Genomic DNA, 15,151 nt, shown 5'->3' on the forward strand with positions numbered 1-15,151 from the left:
AACCTCCGCCTCCTGGGTTCAAGTGATTATCCTGCCTCAGCCTCCCAAGTAGCTGGGACTACAGGCATGTGCCACCATGCCTCGCTAATTTTTGTATTTTTGTAGAGAGGGGGTTTCACCATGTTGGCCAGGCTGGTCTTGAACTCCTGACCTCAAGTGATCTGCCCTCCTCAGCCTCCCAAAGTTCGGGAATTACAGGCGTGAACCACCATGACCCCCCTTAAGTGAAGAGAATTTGAATGTCATATTAGAAGCAGATACTGGTAGCAATTTGGGGTAAGGGGGGACGATCTCCACAAGATAAATAAGAGATTATAGCCATTATGTTTAAGGTATGTTCTAAACCAATCCAAACAGAACATTGGCTTTTCATGTGCTTTGATTTTTCTTTGTAATGATACATTTCTTGTCCTCAGGCAAAAGTAAATACATGCCTAGTTACTTTTAAAACTCCTATCCCCTATTCTACAGTTTCCTCAAGGGTTTAGAAGCACTTCTCCAAGATAACTTGATGTGTAACATTATCCTTCTGATTCTCTCTGACACCTTGGGCTGTATCACTATTTAACTCTCAGACCCACTTAGCACTTTTTTCTGTGGTCGGCCACCATCTGCCTTTACTAGCTCAATGTTAGAAGACTTCTTTCTCCTTCCTGCTGGAGAAATTCAGCTGCATTGCATGGAGAGCTAATTATGTGGAGGGACAGTAAGCACTTACCACTGGAAGGTATATTAAAAAAAAAAACCGACTGGGTGCGGTGGCTCATACCTGTAAGTAATCCCAACACTTTGGGAGGCCAAGGCCGGTGAATCACCTGAGGTCAGGAGTTCAAGACCAGCCTGGCCAACATGGTGAAATTCCTTTTCTACTAAAAATGCAAAATTAGGCGGGTCTCCTCGTGCATGCCTGTAATCCCAGCTACTCAGGAGGCTGAGGCAGGAGAATCGCTTGAACCCAGGAGGTGGAGGTTGTATTGAGTGAGATCAGGTCACTGCACTCCAGCCTGGGCAACAAGAGTGAAACTCCATCTCGGCGGGGCGGGGAGGCGGGGGGAAGGGGAGGGAGTGAGAACCTTGGTGAAGGAAAGAGGTAATCAGCTCAGTTCAGGGCGGATCTGGGAAGACAGGAGAGGTAATCTCACATCACCATCCTTTTGTAGCCCAGGCCTGGAAAGAATAATTAGGTGACCCGTTCAGAGTCCGTTGGGATAAAGTTGTTCTAGTTTTTGTTCACTACCCCGCCTTTTACGTGTCCTCTACGTTTGAACAGGCCCGTTACTGGGATGCAGTTCTGCCTTTCCCTTGGGCCTCACCTTAACATCGCTGAAGTGTGCCGGGATTACAGAGCGGGCAACGGGAAGCAGTGGTTTTGTTCACAGCTGCAGGGCACCAGGTTCCTGGTTTCTCAAAGGCTTTTCTATTGGAAAAGTTTGGGTGAGACGATTTCCTGGATTGCAGCTCTGAACCCAGACTGTGGAGTCTTTCAAAATATCGCAAAAAACAGCCCCGCCTAAGGCATCCTTAAGAGCAGCTCTGAACTAAGGAAATTCCAAAGCTCACTTTACAAACCAGGCAGAAGCAAGGCCCCCAAGCAGGGAGGGAGGGAGATGGGGAAGGAAGGGGCGAGGAGTAAGGGGAACAGTGGCGCAGCTGGGGCGGACGGAGAAAGTGGGGGAGCCAAGGATAGACCCCAGCGCTGGGATCCGGCAAGTCCTCCCTCTGGGTGGCCAGGGGGCCTCGTCGCTTCTCCCGATGCCTTCTGCCCTTCCCTGGGTCTCCGGAACCCAGCTTGTCCTCACCGCTTTCGCTGCGGGCAGCGCTGGCCACGCGGCGCCCAGCCGCTGGTGGTTCTCCGTGGCCGAGCATCCCTGGCCTTGGAGCCCAGGCGCTGCGTTCCATTTGGGGCAGGGGCGGGAGAGCGCTGGGCGCAGCCGCTTGGCCCTCAGCGGTTTGGCGCGGCGCCCACCCGCTAGGTCCCGCCCCGGCAGCGACGCAGGGATAACCCGCGGCCGCGCCTGCGAGCTCGCACCCCTCTCCCGCGCCCAGTTCTCCCGTGCAGCGGCTCGAAGTGCGCCCCTCGCCCTCCTGCTCGCGCCCCGCTGCCATGGCCGCCTCCCCAGCGCGGCCCGCTGTCCTGGCCCTGACCGGGCTGGCGCTGCTCCTGCTCCTGTGCTGGGGCCCAGGTGAGCGGGGCAATGCCAGGCTGATTGATAGCGGCACCAACGGTTAGCCCCGCGTGGGGCTTCCAGGGTGCCCGGAGAGAGCGATCAGTGATGGGGTGGCGGCGTAGGGACCCATCCTTAGCCTAGGCAGGGCCAAGGGGGTGGTAGGGGACCGGGTCCAGGGTTTTGCACTCGCAGGAGTGCGAAGTTGTGCGCTTGTGCGGGTGGAGGGAGTACCTGGGTCAAGGGGAGGGTCTCAGATCTCCCGGGCAACCTTGGGAAAGGAGGGCCAGGCATCCGAAGGGTGGGCAAGTTGTGTTTCGAGGCTTAACGTAAGGGGCAAAAGGGTTGTGGGGGTTTTACGCAGCTGGTAACCCAGAGGAGGCAAATAGCACCATCACGGCGATTCCCTTCCAGGCAGTCGCTTGGCAACAGAGTTCACCTGCGCTTCCCCGCTGGGTCAAGTTGCAATTTGCAAAGCTGGGCGCAGGCCTCACACCCCAGAGAGGGGAAAGGCTCTTAAAGGAGTAATGCTTACTTTTTTATGCTTCGCGGAGCTCCCAGCGAATCGGTTGAAAACTCTGAAAATTCCCCGCTCGCTCTCTGTAAAACGTGCATTCACAGGCACACCCAAATGATGGGTACTCCGACATCTGACCGCTGGGCTCCACAGGCCCCACTTTAGGAACCATAATCTGAAACTGTGGTTTGTCCTGAGTTACCACCTTCAGTGGGTAGGAGGAGCCTTTATGGTTCACAAGTGGCCTCAGGTACACGACTGCCTTTGAAGCTTACATCTTGGGGAGGAAGGCATTGTGACCTCAGAGTTACTGGTGTGTGAACTGACTTGCCCAAGAGCCTGAGACTGGCTCTGTCCCACTGCAAAGCAGCTGGGCACTGCCTAATGTAAAAGGTAGGCTCACTCGATTGCTCAGTTTCTGTATTTTGCTCTTTCAAAACAGGTATGGAAGCTAAACTCCAGGTTGGAAGAGGCAGGGGACATTCAGTAGGAGCCCCGGGGTTGCTAGAACAGCAGGAGAGGTAGTGGGGTTTGTCCAGGTGGGGGGAATTACTGTTCCACATTAGAATCACAGGCGAAGCTAGTCAGCCATTTCCAACTGTATGGTTTACCTGCCTCCCGCTCTTTGTTCTTGCCATTTTAAGAAGCACATCTGGGCCGGCCTTGGTGGCTCATACCTGTAATCCCAGCACTTTGGGAGGCTGAGGGGGGGCAGATCACCTGAGGTCGGGAGTTCGAAACCAGCCTGAACAACATGGGGAAACCCCATCTCTACTAAAAATACAAAATTAGCCGGACGTGGTGGCACATACCTGTAATCCCAGCTACTCGAGAGGCTGAGGCAGGAGAATCGTTTGCACCGGGGAGGTGGAGATTGCGGTGAGCTGAGGATCGCGCCATTGCACTCCAGCCTGGGTAACAAGAGCGAAACTCCGTCGCAAAATAAAAAAAAATAAGAAGAAAAAAGCACATCGGAATAAGTCGAGTGAGCATTGGCTACAAGCCATTTATTTTCAGGACTTGTATTTTATTTAGTTTATATGTAACTCAGTGATAGAAGTCAGTTAAAATATTACCGAGCTGGGATGGGATGTAAAAGTTTTTATATAATGAATTTTTTTTTTTTTTTTTTTTTGAGATGGAGTTTTGTTCTTGTTGCCCAGGCTGGAGTGCAATGGCATGATCTCAGCTCACCGCAACCTCTGCCTCCTGGGTTCAAGCGATTCTCCTACCTCAGCCTCCCGAGTAGCTGGAATTACAGGCACGCGCCACCACGCCCAGCTAATTTTTGTTGTTGTTGTTTTTTGGTTTTTTGTTTCTATTTTTAGTAGAGACAAGGGTTCTCCATGTTGGTCAGGCTGGTCTCGAACTCCCGACCTCAGGTGATCCGCCAACCTTGGCCTCCCAAAGTGCTGGGATTACAAACGTGAACCACCATGCTCAGCCTACAATGCAAATCTTTATGTAATCCCAAAGGTGACTCTTTATACCACCTCCAAACTTTTTTTTTTTTTTTTTTTTTGAGACAGGGTCTCACTTTGTTGCCCAGGCAGGAATGCAGTGGTGTGATCATAGCTCACTGCAGCCTTGATCTCCCAGGCTCAAGCAATCTTCCCACCTCAGCCTCCCAAGTAGCTGGGACTACAGGTGTGTGACACCATGCCTGGTCATTTTTTTTTTTTTTTTTTTTGCCTTTTTTTTTTTTTTTGCTTTTAATTTTTAGTAGAGATGAGTCTCACTATGTAGCCCAGGTTGGTCTCGAACTCCTGGGCTCAAGTGATGCTTCTGCCTCGGCTTCCCAAAGTGCTAGGATTATAGGCTTGAACCATCACGCCCTTCCTCACTCACAAACATTTAATAAAGAAAATGACAGTGGCCCTTTCTTGATCAATTTGTTAATACTAAGCACCTTCAAACGAGCATTTTGCAGCTCTGAATTTGCTGGGAGAGCTAATACTAGGCAACTGGATTGGATAAATTCAGGAGTGCTTATTATTGCAGCCTAGAATGAACAACTGATGATATTGGGTGAAAAATCCATAATACAGAAGAAAATCACAGCTGTTCTATTGTTCCTTATTCTTTTCCTCAAACAACTTTAGTGTACTGTCCAATTATATGTACTGATATGGAGTTCGGTGTGTAGTACCTAGCACAGTAGCAACATTCATAATTCATAATTTGGGACTTATTTGTGCTTTTCAGTCTATAGCTAAGGTTTGGCAAGGCTCTCGTTTCTGGAGTAATAGTGATATACATTTGCTGCAAGAAATTGCAGCCTCATGGCAAATGCCTAAACCCAATGTCTATTTCAACATCAGACCACATTTCATTCATTAATTGTTAAGCACTTTTACAGAAGGCAAACAGATGGAGGGGCCATACTTAATTCTGTATGCACTACCCTGTGAGCTGTTAGAGATTGACAAATGTTAAGACATTAATGAATGCTATTATTAGTGCCAAGGATCGTATCTGTCTCCCTTGGCAAATATTTTCATAGATTTCTTCATTGAATATAAGCTTGGAAGAGAAGTAGAACATTTAACAGTATCCCACCCCCATCTAATTAGAAAATCCCCTCTACAGTAGCCTGGTCAAGTGCTCATCTTTGTTTATTTATGTTCAGATGCCTCCAGCAACTCTTAATCTCAAACCCCCCAGGGCCATTCGTCCCATCTTGGGTGGCTGTCTGTCAGGGTGTTAGAAACCTTCATGCTCTAACCTATGGCCCAGTGGCCCCTCAAAGCCATTGCTCTACTCCCACAAGTTTCCTTCCTTCCTTCCTTCCCTCCTTCCTTCCCTCCTTCCTTCCTTCCTCCCTCCCTCCCTCCCCTCCCTCCCTGCCTCCTTCCTTTCTTTTTCTTTTTCTTTTTTTCTTTCTCTTTCTCTCTCTTTCCCTCCCTCCCTCCCTTCCTTCCTTCCTTTTCTTTCTCTCTCTCTCTCTTTCTTTCTTTCCTCTGAGATGGAGTCTTACTCTGTCACCCAGGATGGAGCGAAGTGATGCCTGGTTCATTGCAACTTCTGTCTCCCAGATTCAAGCGATTCTCCTGCCTCAGCCTCCCGAGTAGCTGGGACTACAGGCATGCACCACCACACTCGGCTAATTTTTGGTATTTTTAGTAGAGACGGGGTTTCACCAAGTTGACCAGGCTGGTCTCAAACTCCTGACCTCAGGTGATGTGCCTGCCATGGTCTCCCAAAATGCTGGGGTTACAGGTGCAAGCCACCGCACTCAGCCCCACAAGTTTTATTTCTCTAGGTTAAACACCTAAATTCCTTTAATTTCTTCTCATATAACATGTGCTTGGGCCCTAGTCCTCTCTGGACACTTTCCTTCGACCACAACTCCAGTTTTTCTGCGACCTTCTTCAAGTGAGATGATGTGAACTGAACTAAATAGTAGAGGGGAGGTCTGCTCAGAGCTGTGATGGAACGGAGACAGGACAGCTACTTTCTTTTTTTAAGTATCCTTTATTGAACAGCCTAAGATTGCAATGGCTTTTTAAACAACTACATCACTGTAGACCGACCTGAGCACAGACAGCGAAAACCACTGCAGCTCTCCCACAGGCTGCTGTGCACTACGCTGATATCTTAGCTCGTCACCCAGCAGACTCCCAGCTCTCATAGGGAAGGTGCGAGGGCAATCACCACCTCTCTTCCCTGGCCCTTCAGTGTGGTCCCTAGAGATCTCACGAAGCCATTTCCATGCCATTAAACCTCGAAAAATTGGGTGGCCATGTAACTTATCATCCAAGCTGAAACACTTTTGAGAGCAAAAGGAGGCACTATCATTAATTTACAAGGACAAGAGGTATATACCAGGGCTGTCCCTGGACAGCCAGAAAGTGTGGCCACCCTACCCGTGAATTACGACGGAGGCACTTAGCAGGAAATAGACTTAATAAGTTCTAGCGGGTTCTCTGTCCCATCCCAGAGGGCAGGCCAGCAGGATCCCTGGATGGCCCAATGACTCTGAAGGCAGCTAGGTAGCACTTTAATTCAAATGCTGCAGGAGGTTAGTAGGTTAGGTGGCTGCTGAAGGACCATGGGTGTGCTAAGTGATTTGGGCTGAGAGGCATTCGAATTCAAAATTTGTAAACACTGGGTATGCTAATAAAATGCATCCTCAGGTAGGGCAGCCAGCTTGTAACTCTTGACTATGGATATATTTTGCTCCCCAACTCCATAGTAAATTCTTTATGCAGAGGTTCTCTTTTAAAACATTTATTTTTTCCCCCAGCTTTCTTGATCAATTTATTTATTGATTCACAAACAAAGCAGAGCTTCTTAATTTTATTTGAGTCACAGACATTTTTGAGAGTCTGGCAAAAGCTATGGTTCCTATTCCCAGAAAATTTGCCTTTGCAGATGCAAACACAATTTTACATGCCTTTCCAGACCCCCTGGAGCCTGTCCATGGAAGGAGAGGCTAAGAACCCTGCTGAGAAAGTGGTCACCATTACCTCCATCCTGGGGCCTGACTCCAGTTCCTTACACCCGAAGATGCGCTACTCACTACTTACGATGTCAGCATGTCTGCATGCAACAGTTAAGGGTCAGAGGCTTCTATAGGTCCGCAAGCCAGTGCGCTGGGTGGAAGCGTGTGTTCTATCAGGCCAGACAAGATATTTTCTATTAAAAATTATTGAGCTGATCAGAAACACTTTTAAAAGTGAATACAAGTATCAGCAAGTGGTACAAATCATGCCTGATTTTAGGATGATCTGGGCAAGATACGAAACCCGGCTGCACTTTTAGAGAGCGAAGGCAGGTTCCCCAGCATGTGGGAGCCTGACTCCCATTTCTGCCTGCCTCTGTCTTCACACGGGCGACCTCTCTGGATTCTGTCTTCTTCTTATAAAAACACCAGTCACTGGATCTCTATCCCTCTAAATCCCATACGATAACATCTTGAGACCCTCTCAGTGATGGGTCAGGCTGGGAAAAAAAAAAAAAAAAAAAAGAAAAGAGAAAAAATGTTTTAAATGAAAAATCTTGAGATCCTTAACGGATTATATCTGAAAAGACCCCATTTCCAAATAAGCTCACATTCAGGGGTTTCTGGTGGATCGGAGTTTCAGGAGGACACTATTCAACGTATTACACCATGAAGCTAAAGTCTGCAGGAAGATAAGCATGACAGATGGCTGCCCCTCATAGTAAGACACAGGGCTAAAAGAACCGCGTCACTCTGACTAGCACAAATCGTAATGCCCTTGGTCTGCTGTGGTCATTATCACCAGTATTAGCCATGGGCAGCCTGAATTGTTTGTCCTGCAGGACAGGGAATACAACAAGCATTAAATACTGTGATGTTACCAACTTGTCAAATCAAGCCAGGGGCCCGCAGTTCTTTTTTCCCACTCTGATTTCTGCCTTTGATAAATTGAAGGGAGCAGTGTCACTTTGATATGGATTTCAATTTTCATTCCTTTAGGTGGCATAAGTGGAAATAAACTCAAGCTGATGCTTCAAAAACGAGAAGGTAAATATACCCCAAATGGATAAGGGATGCATTCTTAACTGGATGGAAATGAAGTGGCAATATGGAATGTGCTCACTGGAGTCTTGTATTTGGAAAATCAAAAGTGTTTACTCCTTAAAAGGTTAGCATATATGAAGGGCTTATTCTGTGGGTATGTGCTATGGTATTTTATTAGATAAATATTGCCAGTAAATGTCTGAAGGTTATTTTTCTGAAACCTGTCAGTGTGGACTCTAAAAGAAACAGTGGTACAGTTAATTGCATGCTATTTATTTTAGGACCATGAAGCACTTCAGAGATTATCTTTGGAGCACATAATCCTCAGCTGGTGGGGCAGGCGTGGAACAGCACTGTTGCAGTAGTCCATGTCTCCCATGAGCTCATGGGGAAGGGTTTCAAACAAGAAAGCGTTTCTTGTTATTAGCCTCTGTTTTGAAAAATGCATCTAAGATAAATGTGACGGTGGCAAAATGTCATAGAAATTGAACAGTCTGGGGGTCACAACACACAGGTTCTGGACCTGCTGTAATCACATCAGGTGGATCAATTGTGGGGTCTTGTGAATGTCATTTTCCCTCTCCCAACTTTCATCTCTATCTGCAAAATTAAGAATCCCTTAGAAGTGAAAAAGTGTCACCACACTTCTGATGTGACCATTTAGTCACATATTCTTACCCTCCTAGTTTACGGGGGATTCTAGCAGGCTGAACTTCCTCCTTGAAGTGGGGTCCTCAGTCGTTCTTCCCACACCCCCTAGTCGCTGCTCAGGGACCCTCCCACAGGTGGCTGGAGAACAGGCGGCCACTCTTGCAGGCAAGGAGTTCCTCGGGGGCGTTCCCAGCATCTTTCCCTGGGTTTCCAGCCACCCATGAAGCCCTGGCCCACCCCCAGTCTCTGAGGCAGCTCAGAGTGTCCCCTCCCTGTGCTGTGTGGTGGTGAGAGCCTCACCTCACCGATGTTCAGGGATGAACAACGCCCTCACAGAACCAGCTTGTTATAGGTGAGCAAGTTGCTGAGGCAGTCACAACTCCTAGGTGTGCATCCCGCAGCCTTGTCTCGGTTCAAACCAAGAAACACACATTGAGCACCTACTGTATACAAAACAGTGTAACAGTCCCTGAAGGGACTGCAAACAAACAAAAATCCCTGCTGATATTTATCCATATGACCAACAAACGCATCAACCCTGCATTTGCATGATCCTGTGCATTTTTCCTAACGTCTTTGAGAGGGACTGTCCATCCACTTTTATAGATAAGGGGACAGGGGCTGAGAACGTGACAGCAGGGGCAGAATGCCTAATGGCACAGTGGCTTCCTCGAGCACAACCTGCAGAAGTGGTTCCGTTTCAGCAATTGAGACTGTGATGGAAAGATGTTAGGAGCAGCAACAGTGTGAGGGTGCGGGTCAGTATCCTGCATCACTGGTCAGACTGTGAGGCGCAGAGACGCATTGGCTTAAGGGAATTCTGTGTCTCGGCAGCCTGGTGTGAGAATCAGCTCTCCTGTTGGGCAGGGTCTGGTCCCTGCTCACTCGGGGCTCGTCATTCCAGTTCCTTTCTCTTACATAATCTCCTGAGCCAAGCACAACCCTCTTGTGTTTGCAAATGCAATGGACATGCCCGTATACCTGTGTGGCACTAGACATCCAGTCTGTTTCTTGAACGATGAGCTGAATTTCATTTCTACCCTGAGGACACAGAGGTTGAAGTTTAGTCCATGCCTCTTTATATGGCTGTACCAAATAGAACTTACCAACAGGAAGCATGGTGATGGATGCTGTGAGGCTGTGTCACATTGCCACATGCAAGTAAGAATGAAGTTGAGAGTTAAAATCTTCCTATGCATGGTGGTGGGGATGGAATGTATAACAGGGATTCACCGCCAGTGAGGAAAGAAATCATTCTTTGTGCTTTGGGGATGGGGAATTGATGATTTCAGCACCTGTTCCAACTAAGACGAAAGTGGCCGTTGATGAGAACAAAGCCAAAGAATTCCTCGGCAGCCTGAAGCGCCAGAAGCGGCAGCTGTGGGACCGGACCCGGCCCGAGGTGCAGCAGTGGTACCAGCAGTTTCTCTACATGGGCTTTGACGAAGCGGTGGGTGTTGCCTCTGGCTGCAGGCCTGGCTTCCACAGGGCAGGGTGGCAGGGAGGAGGCGTGGCTCGGGGAAATAGGAAGCAGAAAATTCAGCTTTGCTGTTCGTTCCTAAAGTAAGGGCCCCATCATATGCCAAGAGTTATCGGGCACTGGATCACGTTACCTATGGTGTAAGGTCAATGGCTGGAAGTTTCCACCAGGGCACATTCAGGAGGCAGAACCCAGGGCAGTCATGAACCAAAACAGCGGGGACCTAGATTCATCGAGAATCTGACTTTCTGGGCAACCCTTTTAACTTGGCTGAACAGTTTTGCCAGGGTATCCTTAAAATAACTCACAATCCCCCAAAATCTTTTCACTTTTACCTTGAAGACTGTCAGAAACAACGGGGATGCCAGGATCTATGATGATAATGACAAGAGATGAAAAAGGACCTGTAAAGAAAGGATGGGTCTTTGTAGAGGTTTTGGGGAAAATTTGTCAATGCACTTATAGGAAAAGATGTTTTACAGTTCATGCGCCTAGATGGCACTGGTGGACACATTCATTGAATGAAAGACAAAAGGTTTATAATCTTAGGCTCCCAGCTGGGGTGCACGTGCCGGTGAGACGGCAGCCCATGGAAGTCATAGATGTGGCCACATGGATGTCCGTCCACGGTGACTGACCTCAGGTGATCCACCCATCTCGGTCTCCCAAAGTGCTGGGATTACAGGCGTGAGCCACCGCGCCCGTACCTTCATGTTAAACTCCCAATGCTCATTTTAATGATGGTCATCAAAGAAATGCAAATTATTGAAAGAGGAGATAGCATTTTTGTCTATCAAACAAGTAAACATGTAATTTTAGTTTTCAATGAGAACACCAGATGCTGCTGAAGATTCCAGAAAACTGTTGCTCTTACATGTGACTCACAGGAATGCGCGATTTGACAATACTCAGAGATACTTAAACGCGATTCCACCCTTGCCCCAGGAACCTCACTGGGAAGAATGTGGTCTAAGTAAAGGGCAAACTGCACAGAGATGTAAATAACAGCACCTGCCTTTTGGGTTGTTGTGAATGTGAAGTAAGTTCATACCTCTAAGTACTTAGAATCATGCTCGGCTCAGTTTGGCTATACGTGTTTAGCTATTTGCACAGAAAAAGAAAAAAAGGCAAAAAGACACTTGGGAAACAAGTAATATGTCCAATGGTTGGAAATGTGAAGGACATTATGGTATAGCCACATGATTTCATTTTATGTAGCCATTAAAAATGATCTAAGGGGTTTAGTTTTTTCTTCACCTACTGCAGTATTGTGTATACACCGTCTAAATGAATCACGTGCGCATTGTGAAAAACACTTCCAACTGCCCAGTTGGAGGTCCTGCCCATGAAAAGCCCATCTGCTCCCGGGTGGGGCTGCACAGGCCATGAGTCCTCCCTCTACGTCTCACACAGGGAGGTATGAACTTATTTCACATTCACACATGGCGGTGGGCAGAGGTTGCAGTGAACTGAGATCGCGCCACTTCACTCCAGCCTAGGTGAAAGAGTGAAACTCCCTCTTAAAAAAAATAAATACATAAATAAAATAAAATGAGAAAATCCAAGAAGCAAGATTGTTTCACCGTGGCCAAGAATGTTGTATTATGGGAGAAGCAAAATTAGAGATGGAGCCAAAGAAGTCGGTGTCCTCCTTCCCAAGGCAGAGGCTGAGGTGGGCTCAGATGGTTCAGACCCCAGGTATAGAGAATGGCAGTGAGAAACTGGAATCATGCTCTTTAGCCTAACACTAGCTGGCCCACTACCCACCGAGAGTGGATGACCACTGAGACCCAGAGACCACAGTCATGGGCTAGATTGGGGATTCCAGCCTCACAAAGTTCTCAAATATTAATGAATGTTCATTGGCAGTCTTGTTAAAATAAAAACAAGTTGCTGAGACCCAAACATCAGAAAGTTCCATGCAGGAGGCATGGAGTAGCTGGTGCCTGAGAACCTGCATTTGTGATTTGGATGCAGGGGTGCATGGGCCATGCTTGGAGAAAAACTGGCCCTGTACCCCAATAGCATGACCCGTTCACCCGCCCATCTGTCATCTCCCTGCCTTTTTGCTCTCACACTAAATCTCTTGCCACATCCTGAGCATCAACACACGAGTCCTAGTCTAAATTAATCTTGCACCTTCACCACCACCAAAGAAAAATTAGTATCTTCCTCTTAAAAAAAAATGTATTAATAGCCAAGATCAGTTGCCCTGAGCATCATCAAACCAAAAACCTGAGCATCATTCTACACTTCTTACTCAGCTTTAGCTTCTCTATCCCTTTTATTATCTGTAACTGTCTCTTCTCGTATCTGTCACTCAGGAACAGTAGGCTTCTTGAAGGCAGAGACTGTTTCTGGCAGCCTTCCAGTGTCCAGCACAGGCCATGACACACAGTGCCCATCTCAAAGCGTTTGCAGAATAAATAAGTGCATCTGTGTACACTCTAACCAACAACACAGGTATAAGAGTCACCATCAAATGTACCCCCAGTTCTCTGCCCTAGCACTATAATAGGCCAGTGCAGTGGTTGATCTAACTCAGGCAACATTCATTAAGCATCTACTACATGCAATATAAAGGGCCAGGCACAGGAATGGGGTAGGAAGGTAAGACAGTGTTTGCCGCAATAAGATGTGGCCTAAGGGTCAGTCCAAGTTGTTACTGCATCTGGGCAACTGTCCATTTGATTTACAGAGACAGAAAAACATTTAAGTCTGGAGTATATTTAACATATATTTTACAAAAGTTTGCAAAGGTATGGGCCTGCACTCCTTTGGGAAAAGATAGCTTTTATCAGAATGAATACTCCTGACTGTATTGGCCTCTGAGCACAAGAATACGATAACAGGGAGTTACTAAGGGTTGTTAATCACTGAAGAAAAACCACCATGGAGAAAGCCCATAGGTAAGACTAGGTCTTAGGGGACTGTGTGCCCTTAAATCCGTTCTCTATCATTCTCTCTCTTTTCCTCCAGAAATTTGAAGATGACATCACCTACTGGCTTAACAGAGATCGAAATGGACATGAGTACTATGGCGATTACTACCAACGTCACTATGATGAAGACTCTGCAATTGGTGCCCGGAGCCCCTACAGCTTTAGGCACGGAGCCAGCGTCAACTACGACGACTACTAACCATGAGTTGCCACACGCTGTACAAGAAGCAAATAGCGGTTCTCTTCATGTATCTCCTAATGCCTTACACTACTTGGTTTCTGATTTGTTCTATTTCAGCAGATCTTTTCTACCTACTTTGTGTGATCAAAAAAGAAGAGTTAAAACAACACATGTAAATGCCTTTTGATATTTCATGGGAATGCCTAACAATGCATCTCATTTAAAAATAGAAATAAAGCATTTTGTTAAAAAGAAAAGTCTCAGAAGTCATTTGGGTGCAAATTAAGCTGGTGACATTTCTCGTTCCCTTGATATTTTGAAGGTGCATCTGAGAGGCACCTCTCCGTTATCACCCTGAGATTCCTTACCGCCACCCAGGCAGACCACGGGACTGAGCAAAAGGTCTTCAGTTTGTTAAAACACAGTTTACATGAAATGCAAGACATACAATTAGCAAGAAAAGCTAGTTAAAAATGATCTGTGGTTACAGAACGTGGAGGATTCCAACCATTTGACAGAGAACCTTTCTGGTTCGGAGCTAGAGCTGGACCTGTTTAATATTACCATCCAGGAAATGAAGGGCAATAGAAAAAAACCTGAAAATTGGTTGATTTCAGAGCCACAGTTATCTAAAAAATAAAACTTTGTTCCATGAATTTAAGACATATTTAAGAATATTCTTTGCATTGTAAACAACCTGAGTGAATGAAAGAAAAGGTAGTATCTGCGTGAGGAGAGGGAGGATAAGAAGACGGGGAAGTGAGTGTGGAATCGGAGCCTTTGCTGATAGGATGGGGTCTGGTTCCAGACTATGCAGAACTGCAGGCGGTGAGGTGGGGGAGGAGATTGACAGCATGAGGTGGGCAACTCAGAATGAGTCTTAGACTTTTGTGTGGCACAGACTCCTCTGACAGTCTGATGAAAGCTTTTTACTCTTTTCCTCAGAAAAATTACATGCAATTTTGCAGATAGCCTCTGAAAATAACCCTGGGCCCAGTAGGAGGCACTGGATTCAGAGCAGTGGTGTTTACGGACAATCATAAACAAAGCCCATTCTTTTCTTCCTTGGGGAGCCATACAAATTAAAACTGTAGTAAAATACACATAAAAGTTACCCTTTTAAGCATTTTCGGGTGTACAATTCAGTGGTTAAGTATATTCACATCGTTGTGCAACCATCACCACCATCCATTCATCTCTGGAACTTTTTCATTTTTCCAAACTGATACTGTATCCTTTAAACACTAACTCCCCATTCCTACCCCCAACACCCTGGCAACCCCCATTCTACTTTCTGTCTCTGAATGTCCACTCTAGGTACTTCATATAAGTAGTGTAATACGTATTTGTCTTTTTGTGTCTGACTTATTTCACTTAGCGTAATGACCTCAAGTTTCATCCATGTTGCAGCATGTGTCAGAATTTCCTTCCTTTTTAAGGAAGAATAATATTCCATTGTATGGATAGACCACTTTCGCTTATCCATTCAACCATCAATAGATACTTGGACTGCTTCTGTCTCTTGGCTGTTGTGAATAATGCTGCTATGAACGTGAGTGTGCAAGTATCTTTTTGTGTCCCTGCTTTCAATTATCTTTGGAATTGCTGGATCACATATTCATTCTGTTTACTTTTTTGAGGAACCAGGCCAGGCACAGTAGCTCACGCCTGTAATCCCAGCAATTTGGGAGGCTGAAGTGGACTAAAATACAAAAATTAGCTGGGCA

At 46.7% G+C, this 15,151-nt stretch overlaps 1 protein-coding gene across 5 annotated transcripts in view; it reads left to right on the forward strand.

The window, feature by feature from the left end:
- Positions 1 to 13,676, forward strand: part of ECRG4 (ECRG4 augurin precursor) — a 903,650-nt gene extending 889,974 nt beyond the window's left edge. For 2 of the 5 annotated variants that reach the window (XM_050754237.1, XM_050754238.1), the window contains exons 2-5: positions 2,061 to 2,183; positions 8,126 to 8,173; positions 10,114 to 10,271; positions 13,281 to 13,676. In XM_050754237.1, coding sequence (XP_050610194.1) covers positions 2,105 to 2,183; positions 8,126 to 8,173; positions 10,114 to 10,271; positions 13,281 to 13,442 — 447 coding nt within the window. In that variant the 5' untranslated portion in view covers positions 2,061 to 2,104 and the 3' untranslated portion in view covers positions 13,443 to 13,676. Of the gene's footprint in view, positions 1 to 1,886; positions 2,184 to 8,125; positions 8,174 to 10,113; positions 10,272 to 13,280 lie in introns of those variants that run through there. The other 3 variants (XM_050754236.1, XM_050754234.1, XM_050754239.1) reach the window with 3 other exon arrangements.
- The last annotated feature ends 1,475 nt before the right edge of the window (positions 13,677 to 15,151 follow it).

Source organism: Macaca thibetana, chromosome 13 (assembly GCF_024542745.1).
Source record: "Macaca thibetana thibetana isolate TM-01 chromosome 13, ASM2454274v1, whole genome shotgun sequence".
NCBI classification, from domain to species: Eukaryota; Metazoa; Chordata; class Mammalia; order Primates; family Cercopithecidae; genus Macaca; species Macaca thibetana.